The sequence below is a fragment of the Blennius ocellaris genome, assembly GCF_963422515.1.
Source record: "Blennius ocellaris genome assembly, chromosome: 14".
Classification (NCBI taxonomy): Eukaryota; Metazoa; Chordata; class Actinopteri; order Blenniiformes; family Blenniidae; genus Blennius; species Blennius ocellaris.
The window spans coordinates 5,956,042-5,973,277 of record NC_137663.1 but is presented as its reverse complement, the minus strand read 5'-3'; the positions used below and the strand labels follow the sequence as shown (position 1 = coordinate 5,973,277).

Sequence of the window (17,236 nt, the reverse complement as noted above, 5' to 3'; positions counted from 1 at the left end):
GACGCGCCCGTCAGTATCGTTTGTCCTCCGGCGGCGTCGCCACCAGGACCTCGTTGCTGCTGAAGTCGAAGAAGGCCGTCAGGTGGAAGGCCATGTTGGAGAACACCACAGGTACTCGAAGAGGGCGAACAGGGTGTACACTGCGGGAGAGACCACCTCCACAAATCACTTTCATTTTTTAAAAAAAGCGAGACAGACAGGACAGACCTGGAACAAAAAAGAAGTCCTGAAGTCTGTGGCTAAAACAAAATGTGTCCGCCAATCCATTTTAAAACTCAAAACATCAGTCAAAAAAACAGAAATGAGTGAAACCGGCGAGCTCCAGATGCTCACATGTTTATCACTCATGTAGGATCCAGTTGCTTTCATTTCATTTTGATTTTGATTTAAAAACCAACATCAACCAACCACTGTGAAAAGTCCCAGTAGAAAAGTACCAGGATGCTTGAGTGGAGGCGGAGTACATCTTATTAAATACCACCCTTTCCTCAATATATTATATATATATATATATATATACTGTATTAGTTTCCACTTATTTAATAATCAATTCATTTAAACATGTCAGCATTAAGACAATAAGAGTAACCATTTGTTGCACAGTCGGCTGGATTTGCTCCAGCAGCTTCTGACCTCACTGGATTAGTGGGAAAGACGATGGATGGATTAATAGATTTTTTTTTTTTTTTTTTTTTAGAATGATGTGTAATATAAAGTACAATCATGATTATAGACGGAGATTATTCAAAATGACAAATACAGATTTATTCTATCACAGTAGACTTCTAGTGCTCGTGTGGCTGCTGAGGGGTTGATTGAGGGCAGAATGTCCTCTTTGGTGCTATAAAATGTTAAAAAAACCTAAATAAACAAGAGTAATTGTGCACTAATATTCATCGGGCCAAGTTAAATGGAACAACGGGCTGGATATGATCTGCAGATCCCCTGATCGAGAAATAAGTGGAAAAATATGTTCAACCAAAACGACAAAGTTTAGAAATCTAAGATTATTAAAACAACAATAAAAAATTTGTTTATAAAACTTTAATATCCAAAAGTATCCAGATCGTAGTGAAAAAAAGACAAACTGTCAAATTCATGTAGGAATACGTTCAAAACCATTTTAATATCAAATATATCCAGTAGAGTAACAGAAGGTAGTGTACAGTGAGGCAGAGTAATGAGAGTACTTTCACCCACCTCTGGCTCGCAGTACGTGTTGTGGCGTCTGAAGAAGTAGAAGGCGAGGAGGCAGCAGGCGACGTTCGCCAGGAAGAGACGCAGCTTCCAGCGGTACGACTTCAGCTCCTAACACACACACACACACCGTCTGTGTTTGTGTGTGTCTGTGTGTGTGTGTGTGTACTGTGTGTGTGTGTGTGTCTGTGTGTGTTACCTCTGGGTTGACGTAGTGTCTCTTGATCACGTACCACAGTCTGCATGTGATCAGCATGTGCAGCAGTGAACTCCCCACGAACACGATGAAGCCGTTTTTGTGTAGACCTGCAGGGACAGAACGAGTCACGGCGTGGCGGGTACAGAAACGAGTCACGGCGTGGCGGGTACAGACGTGACGTCACGGCGTGGCGGGTACAGAATCGAGTCACGGCGTGGCGGGTACAGAAACGAGTCACGGCGTGGCGGGTACAGAAACGAGTCACGGCGTGGCGGGTACAGGCGTGACGTCACGGCGTGGGCGGGTACAGAAACGAGTCACGGCGTGGCGGGTACAGAAACGAGTCACGGCGTGGCGGGTACAGAAACGAGTCGCGGCGTGGCGGGTACAGAAACGAGTCGCGGCGTGGCGGGTACAGAAACGAGTCACGGCGTGGCGGTACAGAAACGAGTCACGGCGTGGCGGGTACAGAAACGAGTCGCGGCGTGGCGGGTACAGAAACGAGTCGCGGCGTGGCGGGTAGACGTGACGTCACGGCGTGGCGGGGTACAGAAACGAGTCACGGCGTGGCGGGGTACAGGCGTGACGTCACGGCGTGGCGGGTACAGAAACGAGGTCACGGCGTGGCGGGTACAGAATCGAGTCACGGCGTGGCGGGTACAGAATCGTAGGTCATGGCGTGGCGGGTACAGATCGAGTCACGGCGTGGCGGGTACAGAAATGAGTCCACGGCGTGGCGGGTACAGAAACGAGTCACGGCGTGGCGGGTACAGGCGTGACGTCACGGCGTGGCGGGTACAGAAACGAGTCACGGCGTGGCGGGTACAGACGTGACGTCACGGCGTGGCGGGTACAGAAACGAGTCATGGCGTGGCGGGTACAGAAACGAGTCATGCGTGGCGGGTACAGGCGTGGCGTCACGCAGCACTCACTGTAGGTCTCGGTAGACGACTCGTAGGTGAGCAGCAGCAGCCCGGAGTCTCGGCGAGGCTGGAGACGAGCGCGGCGACGCTCAGCAGCTGCTCCGGCAGCCGCCCGGCGAAGCGGCCGCGGTAGAAGCTGAAGTAGGCGGCGGTCACCAGGTAGCGCGGCGCCGAGTGCAGGCCGATGCAGCCGCGCCAGATGTAACGCTCCGGCACACGGCTGATGGCGGCGCTGATGGACGGCAGCAGGTTTGTGACCTGGAAAACAACAAAACAGACAATTTGGGCTGAAGAGACGAGGGAAGATTCTGACAGAGCAGCAAACAAACAAGACAAGGCTTCACTCAGAACTACACTGAACTACGCGATCAACAGTTTTAATATTAACTCGGAGGCACCAAGACACATTGTTTCACTTCCGATCCGATACCTGGCTGTGGATATCTGCCCATACTGATGTTATTCCGATACAGAGCTGTTTGCTTCAATATTATTATTAAAATCGGTATTGTTGATTTTATATGAGGCAGAAATAAAGTCCTCTCTACAGTAAAGTAATAAATGTAGGAATGTTTGCATGTTTTCTCTCAAAAGACAACTTGAGGTTGGTATAAAGGTCAGAATGAAGCAGTACAAAGTACTTTAGTTCATGTGGACAATGTGGGGTCAGCGTGACGTCACCACCTCACAATAAACTGTTTCTATCTTTAAAACCTTAATCTTTCTCAACGCAGCACAAACCTGCAGTGTTTGCAGCTCCAATGCAACATCAATGATTGGGACTATATTCAGGGAGTTCAGTGTGGAGAGGACGCGGCTTCACCGAGGTGTGAGTCTCCTGCTACAGGGAGGAGCTGCTGTTCATTGTTTTCAGGTTCTCCGGCTGCAGGGCCGCCGCCTCGCTGGACAACAGCTTTGCAACATCCACGTTGACGCTCTGTGATGTTTCGAAAGTAAAACACGTCCAGACAGCGGCGTGTTGTCATGAGAAGTTAGGATGTCCACAGTGCTTCTATTCTCGCTGGCTGCAAGCTGTGGGATGGATTTCCAGACTCATGACTCCAGGTCTCATTGAGACCCGCCTCCGTTCAGGAAATCTATTCCACATTTTGCAGCCAGCCAGCAGAGCAGCGGCAGGGATTCCCTTTAAGCACAAACGAAGCTCATGGATCGGGAATTTCCAATCTGTGAACTATGTTGGTATCGGAACGCGATGCTGGATCGTATCGGCACCATCCCTAATCTTGAGTGATGAAGATGATGAAAAACGGGAAAGCAAAGGGATTAAAAACAGCACAAGGAGGAGACACAGTCTGAAAACCTTCAACCCAAGATTTTACAGACTAAAGGATTTTTTACCAACCTGTTTAAATTGAGAAATAATTTGTAGAGTTACCGGACTGAAACATGGAGAATTTCAACTTTAAAGCTTCGGGTTAAAAGTTCAAGGTTGATTATTTGTCAATTTCTGAACAACAATTAAAAATAATAATAATAGAAATTATGTACACTATAACATACAAGCTGGAATATAATATTTAGGAGTAATAAAAAAATAAAAATCAAGGCAGATATAAACAGTGATAAAACACAATGTCTAATTAAAGATCAAAGCAATAAACAAATATAGACAAAAAGAGGATGAGGATGAGCAGGAGGAAGAGGAGGAGAAAGAGGAGGATGAGGATGAGCAGGAGGATGAGGGGGAAGAAGAGCAGGAGGAGCAGGAGGAGAGGAAGAGGAGCAGGAGGAGAAGAAGAGCAGGAGATGGAGGAGGACGAAGAGGAGGAGAAGGAAGAAGAGCAGGAGGAGGAGGAAGAACAGGAGGAGGAAGAGGAGGAGGAGGAGGAGGAGGAAGAGGAGGAGGAGGAGCAGGAGGAGGAAGAGGAGCAGGAGGAGGAGGAGGAGAAGAGGAGGAGCAGCAGGAGGAGGATGGAGGAAGAAGAGCAGAAGCAGGAGAAGGAAGAGGAGGAGGAGCAGGAGGAGGAAGAAGAGGAAGAGGAGGAAGGGCAGGAGGAGGAAGAGCAGGAGGAAGAGGAGGAGGAGCAGGAGGAGCAGGAGCAGGAGCAGGAGGAGGAGGAGGAGGAGGAAGAGGAGCAGGAGGAGGAAGAAGTGCAGAAGCAGGAGGAGGAGGAGCAGGAGGAGCAGGAGCAGGAGCAGGAGCAGGAGGAGAGAGGAGGAGGAGGAAGAGGAGCAGGAGGAGGAAGAAGTGCAGAAGCAGGAGCAGGAGGAGCAGGAGCAGGAGGAGCAGGAGGAGGAAGAGGAGGAAGAGGAGCAGGAGGAAGAAGAGGAGGAGGAGCAGGAGGAGGAAGAGGGAGGAGCAGGAGGAGCAGCAGGAGCAGGAGGAGCAGGAGGAGGAGGGAGGCTGTGGTACCTGGCAGTGTGTGTAGGTGGAGTCCTGGAAGTGGTAGAGGAGGAGATGAAGAGGCAGGCGATGAGGCCGGTCAGAGGCAGCAGCACCGTGGCCACAGCGAAGCTGGTGAAGGGCAGCCGGACCAGGGGCCGGTCCAGGGTCCCTGAGGGGCCCTGGAGCATCCTGCAGCCACATGACCCTCATCATCATCATCATCATGTAATATTCCAAACAGCACACTCTCTACAGACACACACTCACTGAAACATTGTGCGGGAGGTTTTGTTTGTTGGACCTCAGAACCTTCGTGGTTCAGATTAAATCTCTCAGATTATTCCTGTGAGGATTTGAGGCCAGCAGGAAGCTCAACCATTCGTTTTACTCAGTTAAAGTCAATATTTTGATCACTCAACTTTTAACTTTGATGTTTGATAAGCTCTTGACTTATTTATTGTTTACACAGCTTAGTTTCATGTGATCTTGCCTCTTAGTTTTCACAAGTTTAGGTTTTTTTGTTTGTTTGTCAGATCTGTGATCAGCTGCAGTGCATTATGGGAGTTCTGTTAGTCGCGTTTTAGATGTCATATTTGGTTTGTAGTGTTGGTAATGATTGTGCTGTGTTTTAGAGAGACCTGGACTTTAGAGAGAGAGTCCTGGGGCCTCATTTATAAACGTTGCGTACGCACAAAAGAATGCGTACGCCACTCTCTACGCAAACCGTGGGATTTATAAAAAGAGAACTTGACGGGAAATGTGCGGTCCTCCACGCCAACTCTGACCCATGCGTACGCACAGAACTGGGGGAAGGAGAAACTGCGCCACCGATGGCAGAAGAAAGAAACGGGAGAAACTGTGTGAAACCGATCGTGTAAAATAAAGTTATATGACCTCTCATATATGGACAGTTTATTTGCAAGAAGTGGATAGTAAAAAATAAAATTTCTACAATGAATAAACAAACATACTCCCGGAGTGCACACGGGAAACATATGATTAAGACAATAGTAAGACAACAGTATTATGTTTACACTGATATGAATGCAGTGTAATATCCTATATCATATAGCTCATATAGCAGTGTTGGGCGCAGACTGGAGGCTGTACGTGATGGGTGGCTTCTAGGTACGGAGAATTCATGTGGAATCCTGAGACTTGCAATTTTGTAGGAGTGTTTAACCCGTTCACCGACCTTGCAGGCGACAGTGGAGACCCCCTCAAGCGGTGGCTGCTCACCCCTTTTCCTAACCCACAAGGCGCAGAGGAGAGGACCTAGAATCTGCGCCACAGCCAGGCGCGCAGTATTGTGGAGCGCACCATCGGGCTCCTGAAGGGCAGGCGGCGGTGTCCCCAGGGCCGCCCCTGGCCAAGTGGGGGCCCTAAGCAGGATTTTATTTGGGGCCCCCCTTCCAATAACATAATAATACTAATGATACTAATACTACTACTACTACTACTACCATTAATAATAATAATGATAATAATAAATTAATTACTAACGAATCAAATGAACAGGCCTCTATCAACAGTGGAACAAGAACTTTATAGATCAAAAGTGGAACAATCTTTTTTATTTCAACAACATCCCACCTTCAAGTGAAGCACGAGCCTCTTGTTTGGACTTTTTCTTTCTTTTGCTAGCTCCTGAATCGTATTGACGTTTGGAAGTCTCTCTCTCTCTCTCTCTCTCTCTCTCTCTCTCTCTCTCTCTCTCTCTCTCTCTCTCTCTCACTCTCTCTCTCTCTCTCTCTCTCTCTCTCTCTCTCTCTCTCTCTCTCTCTCTCTCTCTCTCTCTCTCTCTCTCTCTCTCTCTCTCTCTCTCTCTCTCTCTCTCTCTCTCTCTCTCTCTCTCTCTCTCTCTCTCTCTCTCTCTCTCTCTCTCTCTCTCTCTCTCTCTCTCTCTCTCTCTCTCTCTCTCTCTCTCTCTCTCTCTCTCTCTCTCTCTCTCTCTCTCTCTCATCTCTCTCTCTCTCTCTCTCTCTCTCTCTCTCTCTCTCTCTCTCTCTCTCCCGGCCTCGGGCTGACTTGGTGGCGGTGTTCTACGCGGCCTCTCGGCAAAATGCAGCGCATCCTTTGCGCATTTGCAGAGTATGATGATACTTTATTGACCCCGAGGGAAATTCAATTCACTTGCGCAAAATGGGGGCCCCCATGGATCGCGGGGCCCTACGCACAGCGCGTGTTCTGCGTGTAGGGAGGGGCGGGCCTGGGTGTCCCCCTCCACCTCCGTCACCACTCCACTCAGGAGGGATTCCCCGATGACCCCCGCCAGTGTTTCCTCCAGTGGGGTGAGCTCCGGAGGGCCCGTCCCCCCGCCCGGGGCACAGACGCTCTGCCAGTGTGACGCCAGGCGCTTTTTTGCGTCGACTTTGATGTCTGACCACTTTTTTTCACGGTCAGCCACACTCTCCGACCTTCTGAGGCAACAGCATTGACACCATCCGCCACATGCTGCCACTCTAGAGCTTTTTGGCGTTGGTGACCCCAACACTGTGTCCACCAAATAATATCGCCTTCCTCTTCTCCACCTCCCCGACGAGAACTTCCACCTCACACTGGGTGAAATTGCGTTTCTTGGCTTTTCTTTCTGCTTTCGGCATGCTGTCAGTCATGAATCCATATTCATGAGAGGCGTTTCTCTGAATATTCATGAACAAATATGGGCGTGGTATGACCCGCACACAGGTGCGCCACATTTAGAGTGGATTGTGATTTATAAAGGAAATCGGCGTAGGACGTGCGTGCGCACTGTTTTATTAATCAGGATATTTTTGTGCGTACGCACTTTCTGTGTTTCGTGCGTACGCCAATTTTGACGTCAATCCTACGCACAGTTTTATAAATGAGGCCCCTGGACTTTAGAGAGAGAGTCCTGGACTTTAGAGAGAGACTCCTGGACTTTAGAGAGCGACTCCTGACTTTAGAGAGAGAGACCTGGACTTTAGAGAGAGAGAGCGACTCCTGACTTTAGAGAGAGAGCGACTCCTGGACTTTAGAGAGAGAGAGACTCCTGGACTTTAGAGAGCGACTCCTGGACTTTAGAGAGAGACCTGACTTTAGAGAGAGACCTGGACTTTAGAGAGAAACCTGGACTTTGGAGAGCGACTCCTGGACTTTGGAGAGAGACTCCTGGACTTTAGAGAGAGAGACCTGGATTTTAGAGAGAGAGACCTGGATTTTAGAGAGAGAGACCTGGACTTGAGAGAGAGAGAGACCTGGATTTTAGAGAGAGACCTGGATTTTAGAGAGAGAGACCTGGACTTTAGAGAGAGAGACCTGGACTTTAGAGAGAGACTCCTGGACTTTAGAGAGAGAGACCTGGATTTTTAGAGAGAGAGACCTGGACTTGAGAGAGAGAGAGACCTGGATTTTAGAGAGAGACCTGGACTTTAGAGAGAGACCTGGATTTTAGAGAGAGAGACCTGGATTTTAGAGAGAGTCCTGGATTTTAGAGAGAGAGTCCTGCACTTTAGAGAGAGAGACCTGGACTTTAGAGAGAGAGACCTGGACTTTAGAGAGAGACCTGGACTTTAGAGAGAGACCTGGACTTTAGAGAGAGAGAGACCTGGACTTTAGAGAGAGAGAGACCTGGATTTTAGAGAGTCCTGGACTGTAGAGAGAGAGACCTGAACTTTAGAGAGAGAGTCCTGGACTTTAGAGAGAGAGACCTGGACTTTAGAGAGAGAGAGACCTGGACTTTAGAGAGAGAGAGACCTGGACTTTAGAGAGAGACCTGGACTTTAGAGAGAGAGTCCTGGACTTGAGAGAGAGAGAGACCTGGACTTTAGAGAGAGAGAGACTGCTGACTTTAGAGAGAGAGAGAGACCTGGACTTTAGAGAGAGAGAGACCTGGACTTTAGAGAGAGAGACCTGGACTTTAGAGAGAGAGAGAGAGACCTGGACTTTAGAGAGAGAGAGACCTGGACTTTAGAGAGAGAGAGAGTCCTGGACTTTAGAGAGAGAGAGACCTGGACTTTAGAGAGAGAGAGACCTGGCTTTAGAGAGAGAGAGACCTGGATTTTAGAGAGAGAGACCTGGACTTGAGAGAGAGATCTGGATTTTAGAGAGAGACCTGGATTTTAGAGAGAGAGACCTGGATTTTAGAGAGAGACCTGGACTTGAGAGAGAGAGACCTGGACTTTAGAGAGAGACCTGGATTTTAGAGAGAGACCTGGACTTTAGAGAGAGTCCTGCACTTTAGAGAGAGAAAGACCTGGACTTTAGAGAGAGAAAGACCTGGACTTTAGAGAGAGTCCTGGACTTTAGAGAGAGTCCTGGACTTTAGAGAGAGAGAGACCTGGACTTTAGAGAGAGAGAGAGACCTGGACTTTAGAGAGAGAGAGACCTGGACTTTAGAGAGAGAGAGACCTGGACTTTAGAGAGAGAGAGACCTGGACTTGAGAGAGAGAGACCTGGACTTTAGAGAGAGAGAGAGACCTGGACTTTAGAGAGAGAGAGACCTGGACTTTAGAGAGAGAGAGACCTGGACTTTAGAGAGAGAGAGAGACCTGGACTTTAGAGAGAGAGAGAGACCTGGACTTTAGAGAGAGAGAGACCTGGACTTTAGAGAGAGAGACCTGGACTTTAGAGGAGAGAGAGAGACCTGGCTTTAGCAGAGAGAGAGACCTGGACTTTAGAGAGAGAGAGTCCTGGACTTTAGAGAGAGAGAGACCTGGACTTTAGAGAGAGAGAGACCTGGGCTTTAGAGAGAGAGAGACTTGGATTTTAGAGAGAGAGACCTGGACTTGAGAGAGAGACCTGGATTTTAGAGAGAGACCTGGATTTTAGAGGAGAGAGACCTGGATTTTAGAGAGAGACCTGGACTTGAGAGAGAGAGACCTGGACTTTAGAGAGAGACCTGGATTTTAGAGTGAGACCTGGATTTAGAGAGAGTCCTGCACTTAGAGAGAGTCCTGCACTTTAGAGAGAGAAAGACCTGGACTTTAGAGAGAGAAAGACCTGGACTTTAGAGAGAGAAAGACCTGGACTTTAGAGAGAGAAAGACCTGGACTTTAGAGAGAGAGAGACCTGGACTTTAGAGAAGAGAGAGAGACCTGGACTTTAGAGAGAGAGAGAGACCTGGACTTTAGAGAGAGAGAGACCTGGACTTTAGAGAGAGAGAGACCTGGACTTGAGAGAGAGAGACCTGGACTTTAGAGAGAGAGAGAGACCTGGACTTTAGAGAGAGAGAGACCTGGACTTTAGAGAGAGAGAGAGTCCTGGACTTTAGAGAGAGAGAGACCTGGACTTTAGAGAGAGAGAGACCTGGACTTTAGAGAGAGAGAGACCTGGGCCTCATTTATAAAACTGTGCGTAGGATTGACGTCAAAATTGGCGTACGCACGAAACACAGAAAGTGCGTACGCACAAAAATATCCTGATTTATAAAACAGTGCGCACGCACGTCCTACGCCGATTTCCCTTTATAAATCACAATCCACTCTAAATGTGGCGCACCTGTGTGCGGGTCATACCACGCCCATATTTGTTCATGAATATTCAGAGAAACGCCTCTCATGAATATGGATTCATGACTGACAGCATGCCGAAAGCAGAAAGAAAAGCCAAGAAACGCAATTTCACCCAGTGTGAGGTGGAAGTTCTCGTCGGGGAGGTGGAGAAGAGGAAGGCGATATTATTTGGTGGACACAGTGTTGGGGTCACCAACGCCAAAAAAGCTCTAGAGTGGCAGCATGTGGCGGATGGTGTCAATGCTGTTGCCTTCAGAAGGTCGGAGTGTGGCTGACGTGAAAAAAAGTGGTCAGACATCAAAGTCGACGCAAAAAAGCGCCTGGCGTCACACTGGCAGAGCGTCTGTGCCCCGGGCGGGGGAACGGGCCCTCCGGAGCTCACCCCGCTGGAGGAAACACTGGCGGGGGGTCATCGGGGAATCCCTCCTGAGTGGAGTGGTGACGGAGGTGGAGGGGGACACCCAGCCCGCCCCTCCCTACACGCAGAACACGGCGCTGTGCGTCGGGCCCCCGCGATCCATGGGGGCCCCATTTTGCGCAAGTGAATTGAATTTCCCTCGGGGTCAATAAAGTATCATCATTCTCTGCAAATGCGCAAAGGATGCGCTGCATTTTGCCGAGAGGCGCGTAGAACACCCGCCACCAAGTCAGCCCGAGGCCGGGGAGAGAGAGAGATGAGAGAGAGAGAGAGAGAGAAGAGAGAGAGAGAGAGAGAGAGAGAGAGAGAGAGAGAGAGAGAGAGAGAGAGAGAGAGAGAGAGAGAGAGAGAGAGAGAGAGAGACGGCTTCCAAACGTCAATACGATTCAGGAGCTAGCAAAAGAAAGAAAAAGTCCAAACAAGAGGCTCGTGCTTCACTTGAAGGTGGGGATGTTGTTGAAATAAAAAAGATTGTTCCACTTTTGATCTATAAAGTTCTTGTTCCACTGTTGATAGAGGCTGTTCATTTGATTCGTTAGTAATTAAATTTATTATTATTATTATCATTATTATTATTAATGGTAGTAGTAGTAGTAGTAGTATTAGTATCATTAGTATTATTATGTTATTGGAAGGGGGGCCCCAAAATAAAATCCTGCTTAGGGCCCCCACTTGGCCAGGGGCGGCCCTGGGGACACCGCCGCCTGCCCTTCAGGAGCCCGATGGTGCGCTCCACAATACTGCGCGCCTGGCTGTGGCGCAGATTCTAGGTCCTCTCCTCTGCGCCTTGTGGGTTAGGAAAAGGGGTGAGCAGCCACCGCTTGAGGGGGTCTCCACTGTCGCCTGCAAGGTCGGTGAACGGGTTAAACACTCCTACAAAATTGCAAGTCTCAGGATTTCCACATTAATTATCCGTACCGAGAAGCCACCCATCACGTACAGCGCCGGCTCCAGTCTGCGCCCAACACTGCTATATGAGCTATATGATATAGGATATTACACTGCATTCATATCAGTGTAAACATAATTTACCCTACTGTTGTCTTACTATTGTCTTAATCATATGTTTCCCGTGTGCACTCCGGGGAGTATGTTTGTTTATTCATTGTAGAAATTTTATTTTTTACTATCCACTTCTTGCAAATAAACTGTCCATATATGAGAGGTCATATAACTATTTATTTTACACGATCGGTTTCACACAGTTTCTCCCGTTTCTTTCTTCTGCCATCGGTGGCGCAGTTTCTCCTTCCCCCAGTTCTGTGCGTACGCCTGGGTCAGAGTTGGGTTAGGGTTAGGGTGACCCAGGGTCAGAGTTGGCGTGGAGGACCGCACATTTTCCCGTCAAGTTCTCTTTTTATAAATCCCACGGTTTGCGTAGAGAGTGGCGTACGCATTCTTTTGTGCGTACGCAACGTTTATAAATGAGGCCCCTGGACTTTAGAGAGAGACCTGGACTTTAGAGAGAGACCTGGACTTTAGAGAGAGACCTGGACTTTAGAGAGCGACTCCTGGACTTTAGAGAGCGACTCCTGGACTTTAGAGAGAGAGACCTGGATTTTAGAGAGAGAGACCTGGATTTTAGAGAGAGAGACCTGGACTTGAGAGAGAGAGAGACCTGGATTTTAGAGAGAGACCTGGATTTTAGAGAGAGAGACCTGGATTTTAGAGAGAGAGACCTGGACTTTAGAGAGAGACTCCTGGACTTTAGAGAGAGAGACCTGGATTTTAGAGAGAGAGACCTGGACTTGAGAGAGAGAGAGACCTGGATTTTAGAGAGAGAGACCTGGATTTTAGAGAGAGTCCTGGATTTTAGAGAGAGAGTCCTGCACTTTAGAGAGAGAGACCTGGACTTTAGAGAGAGAGACCTGGACTTTAGAGAGAGTCCTGGACTTTAGAGAGAGACCTGGACTTTAGAGAGAGAGACCTGGACTTTAGAGAGAGAGAGACCTGGATTTTAGAGAGAGAGACCTGGACTTTAGAGAGAGAGAGAGACCTGGACTGTAGAGAGAGAGACCTGAACTTTAGAGAGAGAGTCCTGGACTTTAGAGAGAGAGACCTGGACTTTAGAGAGAGAGAGACCTGGACTTTAGAGAGAGACCTGGACTTTAGAGAGAGAGAGACCTGGACTTTAGAGAGAGACCTGGACTTTAGAGAGAGAGAGACCTGGACTTTAGAGAGAGAGAGAGACCTGGACTTTAGAGAGAGAGAGAGACCTGGACTTTAGAGAGAGAGAGAGAGACCTGGACTTTAGAGAGAGAGAGACCTGGACTTTAGAGAGAGAGACCTGGACTTTAGAGAGAGAGACCTGGACTTTAGAGAGAGAGACCTGGACTTTAGAGAGAGTCCTGGACTTTAGAAAGAGAGACCTGGACTTTAGAGAGAGAGACCTGGACTTTAGAGAGAGAGAGACCTGGGCTTTAGAGAGAGAGACCTGGATTTTAGAGAGAGAGACCTGGACTTGAGAGAGAGAGACCTGGACTTGAGAGAGAGAGACCTGGACTTGAGAGAGAGAGACCTGGGGCCTCATTTATAAAACTGTGCGTAGGATTGACGTCAAAATTGGCGTACGCACGAAACACAGAAAGTGCGTACGCACAAAAATATCCTGATTTATAAAACAGTGCGCACGCACGTCCTACGCCGATTTCCCTTTATAAATCACAATCCACTCTAAATGTGGCGCACCTGTGTGCGGGTCATACCACGCCCATATTTGCCTATAAATATTCAGAGAAACGCCTCTCATGAATATTGATTCGCGACTGACAGCATGCCGAAAGCAGAAAGAAAAGCCAAGAAACGCAATTTGACCCAGTGTGAGGTGGAAGTTCTCGTCGGGGAGGTGGAGAAGAGGAAGGCGATATTATTTGGTGGACACAGTGTTGGGGTCACCAATGCCAAAAAGGCTCTAGAGTGGCAGCATGTGGCGGATGGTGTCAATGCTGTTGCCTCAGAAGGTCGGAGTGTGGCTGACGTGAAAAAAAGTGGTCCGACATCAAAGTAGACACAAAAAAGCGCCTGGCGTCACACAGGCAGAGCGTCTGTGCCCCGGGCGGGGGAACGGGTCCTCCGGAGCTCACCCCACTAGAGGAAACACTGGCGGGGGTCATCGGGGAATCCCTCCTGAGTGGAGTGGTGACGGAGGTGGAGGGGGACACCCAGGCCCGCCCCTCCCTACACGCAGAACACGCGCTGTGCGTCGGGCCCCGCGATCCATGGGGGCCCCATTTTGCGCAAGTGAATTGAATTTCCCTCGGGATCAATAAAGTATCATCATTCTCTGCAAATGCGCAAAGGATGCGCTGCATTTTGCCGAGAGGCGCGTAGAACACCGCCACCAAGTCAGCCCGAGGCCGGGGAGAGAGAGAGAGAGAGAGAGAGAGAGAGAGAGAGAGAGAGACAGAGAGAGAGAGAGAGAGAGAGAGAGAGAGACGGCTTCCAAACGTCAATACGATTCAGGAGCTAGCAAAAGAAAGAAACAGTCCAAACAAGAAGAGGCTCGTGCTTCACTTGAAGGTGGGATGTTGTTGAAATAAAAAAGATTGTTCCACTTTTGATCTATAAAGTTCTTGTTCCACTGTTGATAGAGGCTGTTCATTTGATTCGTTAGTAATTAAATGTATTGTTATTATTATTATTATTAGTAGTAGTAGTAGTATTATTATTAGTATTATTAGTATTATTATGTTATTGGAAGGGGGGCCCCAAAATAAAATCCTGCTTAGGGCCCCCACTTGGCCAGGGGCGGCCCTGGGGACACCGCCGCCTGCCCTTCAGGAGCCCGATGGTGCGCTCCACAATACTGCGCGCCTGGCTGTGGCGCAGATTCTAGGTCCTCTCCTCTGCGCCTTGTGGGTGAGGAAAAGGGGTGAGCAGCCACCGCTTGAGGGGGTCTCCACTGTCGCCTGCAAGGTCGTGAACGGGTTAAACACTCCTACAACATTGCAAGTCTCAGGATTTCCACATGAATTCTCCGTACCTAGAAGCCACCCATCACGTACAGCGCCGGCCTCCAGTCTGCGCCCAACACTGCTATATGGGCTATATGATATAGGATTTTACACTGCATTCATATCAGTGTAAACATAATTTGTTGTCTTACTATTGTCTTAATCATATGTTTCCCGTGTGCACTCCAGGGAGTATGTTTGTTTATTCATTGTAGAAATTTTATTTTTTACTATCCACTTCTTGCAAATAAACTGTCCATATATGAGAGGTCATATAACTATTTATTTTACACGATCGGTTTCACACAGTTTCTCCCGTTTCTTTCTTCTGCCATCGGTGGCGCAGTTTCTCCTTCCCCCAGTTATGTGGTACGCCTGGGTCAGAGTTGGGTTAGGGTTAGGGTGACCCAGGGTCAGAGTTGGCGTGGAGGACCGCACATTTTCCCGTCAAGTTCTCTTTTTATAAATCCCACGGTTTGCGTAGAGAGTGGCGTACGCATTCTTTTGTGCGTACGCAACGTTTATAAATGAGGCCCCTGGACTTTAGAGAGAGACCTGGATTTTAGAGAGAGAGACCTGGATTTTAGAGAGATACCTGGACTTGAGAGAGAGAGACCTGGACTTGAGAGAGAGAGACCTGGACTTTAGAGAGAGACCTGGATTTTAGAGAGAGACCTGGATTTTAGAGAGAGTCCTGCACTTTAGAGAGAGAAAGACCTGGACTTTAGAGAGAGAAAGACCTGGACTTTAGAGAGAGTCCTGGACTTTAGAGAGAGTCCTGGACTTTAGAGAGAGAGAGACCTGGACTTTAGAGAGAGAGAGACCTGGACTTGAGAGAGAGAGACCTGGACTTTAGAGAGAGAGAGAGACCTGGACTTTAGAGAGAGAGAGACCTGGACTTTAGAGAGAGAGAGAGAGAGACCTGGACTTGAGAGAGAGAGACCTGGACTTTAGAGAGAGAGAGAGAGACCTGGACTTTAGAGAGAGAGAGAGAGACCTGGACTTTAGAGAGAGAGACCTGGACTTTAGAGAGAGAGAGAGAGAGACCTGGACTTTAGAGAGAGAGAGACCTGGACTTTAGAGAGAGAGAGAGAGAGACCTGGACTTGAGAGAGAGAGACCTGGACTTTAGAGAGAGATACAGGGACTCTCGCCTGCTCACTTCAACAGGTGGCTGCTGACGTCAGCGCCGGCTCCAGGTAGCCTGAGGCTAACAGTTAGCGCCACACCAGCACCATCACAGGTCTACACACTCACCTTCACGGCTGTCCCGCCCGGCTCATCCGCCCGCTTCGTCCCACCTCCATTAAACCCGGTCCAGCTCGACTTCGGCCCCCCAGTTGATCCTGTTAGCTCCAATTAGCCTCGTTAGCTGCTTGGCGGCGAGCCGCCGTTCGCTCCGACACCGACAGGCTGCCGCTTTAAACCTCTCAAACTGTCCGTGAGACGAACTTTAAAGTCACTTCAGTGACACGAGATGTAGTTTTTCCGCGCTGAGCCGCACCGAGTGGCGCCGCATCAACACCGGGAGGACATATAACAACTTCCGGTCACGTCTTTCACAATAACACTGCAACTTCCGGTAACACAGTCCTTCAAAATAACACCAGCGACCAACGGTGGTCAAGTCCTGTAAAATGTCACGATGACTTCCGGTCATAATGTCCTTCAAAATAACACCGTAACGTCCAAAGTAAATACATGAAATACTTAAACTAAACACAAAAACTGTATTGAAAAAGAGATAAGGAAGATGCAACTTCCGGTGATGTACTTCAAATACCACCACAATTTCAACTTCAAAATAACGTCTAAAAATAAATAAGTTAATACATAAAAAAATAAAAATAAAATCACCGCAACTTCTCGTCATCAAGTACTACAAACTTACACAGCAACTGTCGGTCACCAGGTCTTTCAAAATAAAATCTCCCACTACCAAATAAAAACTAAAAAATGTTATCAGGTTCTTTTTGTTCTTTCTTTTTCACTAATTCTCATTCTTATTATACTAGCTACTTGTAAGATCTAAAATGTGCAAAAACTGTAAGCAGAGAGTAACAAGGTATTAAATGCAGATGATAAGTAATTGTACTTGAGTGTTTTCCGTTTTTCCACCTTTGTGTAAAATAAATATCTGAACTTCATGGAGTGTCACAAAGCCCTTTCGACTTTAAAGTCTCTATTATTTATTTTAATTATTTAAAAATGAGTGAGTCGGCATTTAATTTAAAGATTAAGCGTTTACATTGAAAGTGTAAATAGCGGGGAAAAAGATGGCAGCACTCAAGAGAGAGATAAATCTGTCTTCCTAGTGTGTGTTAGTGCTCTTTAGGGTTGCAGAAAGTGTCAGAGTTCTGTAGTAATTTAATCGTCTAGCAGTTGACGGAGTATCTGACATGTGTATGACTTCTACAGTGTGTCCAACTGTTTTTAAATGATTGCTTTTGGTGTGTTTTTGTTTGAATGAAAGCCTGTTAGCTTTTACATTTTGGGAAATAAAGTGAAGAAAAGTGAAATGTCTTGTGAGAATAATGACGCCCACTGTTTGACTGCGACGTCTCCACACTGCCAGCAACTGTGTGTGTGTGTGTGTGTGTGTGTGTGTGTGTGCGTGCGTGCGCCTGCGTCACACACAGACAAAGTCTTTTTGTCTTCAGCAAACTCCTCGACTGTTCTTTCCCTAAAATGAGTTTAATGTCTTTCTTTCTCTTTGCTTCCACCAG

At 48.0% G+C, this 17,236-nt stretch overlaps 1 protein-coding gene across 1 annotated transcript; it reads right to left on the bottom strand.

The window, feature by feature from the left end:
* Positions 1 to 10: 10 nt before the first annotated feature.
* On the bottom strand, positions 11 to 16,030 carry LOC308139788 (post-GPI attachment to proteins factor 2-like; the record flags this gene model as incomplete). The annotated part of the gene is given in 9 exon segments (XM_080509318.1): positions 11 to 111; positions 114 to 140; positions 1,197 to 1,308; positions 1,397 to 1,503; positions 2,329 to 2,376; positions 2,379 to 2,577; positions 4,694 to 4,737; positions 4,740 to 4,855; positions 15,768 to 16,030. Coding segments are annotated over 8 exon segments (753 nt in total). The 5' UTR covers position 4,855; positions 15,768 to 16,030.
* Positions 16,031 to 17,236: the final 1,206 nt, after the last annotated feature.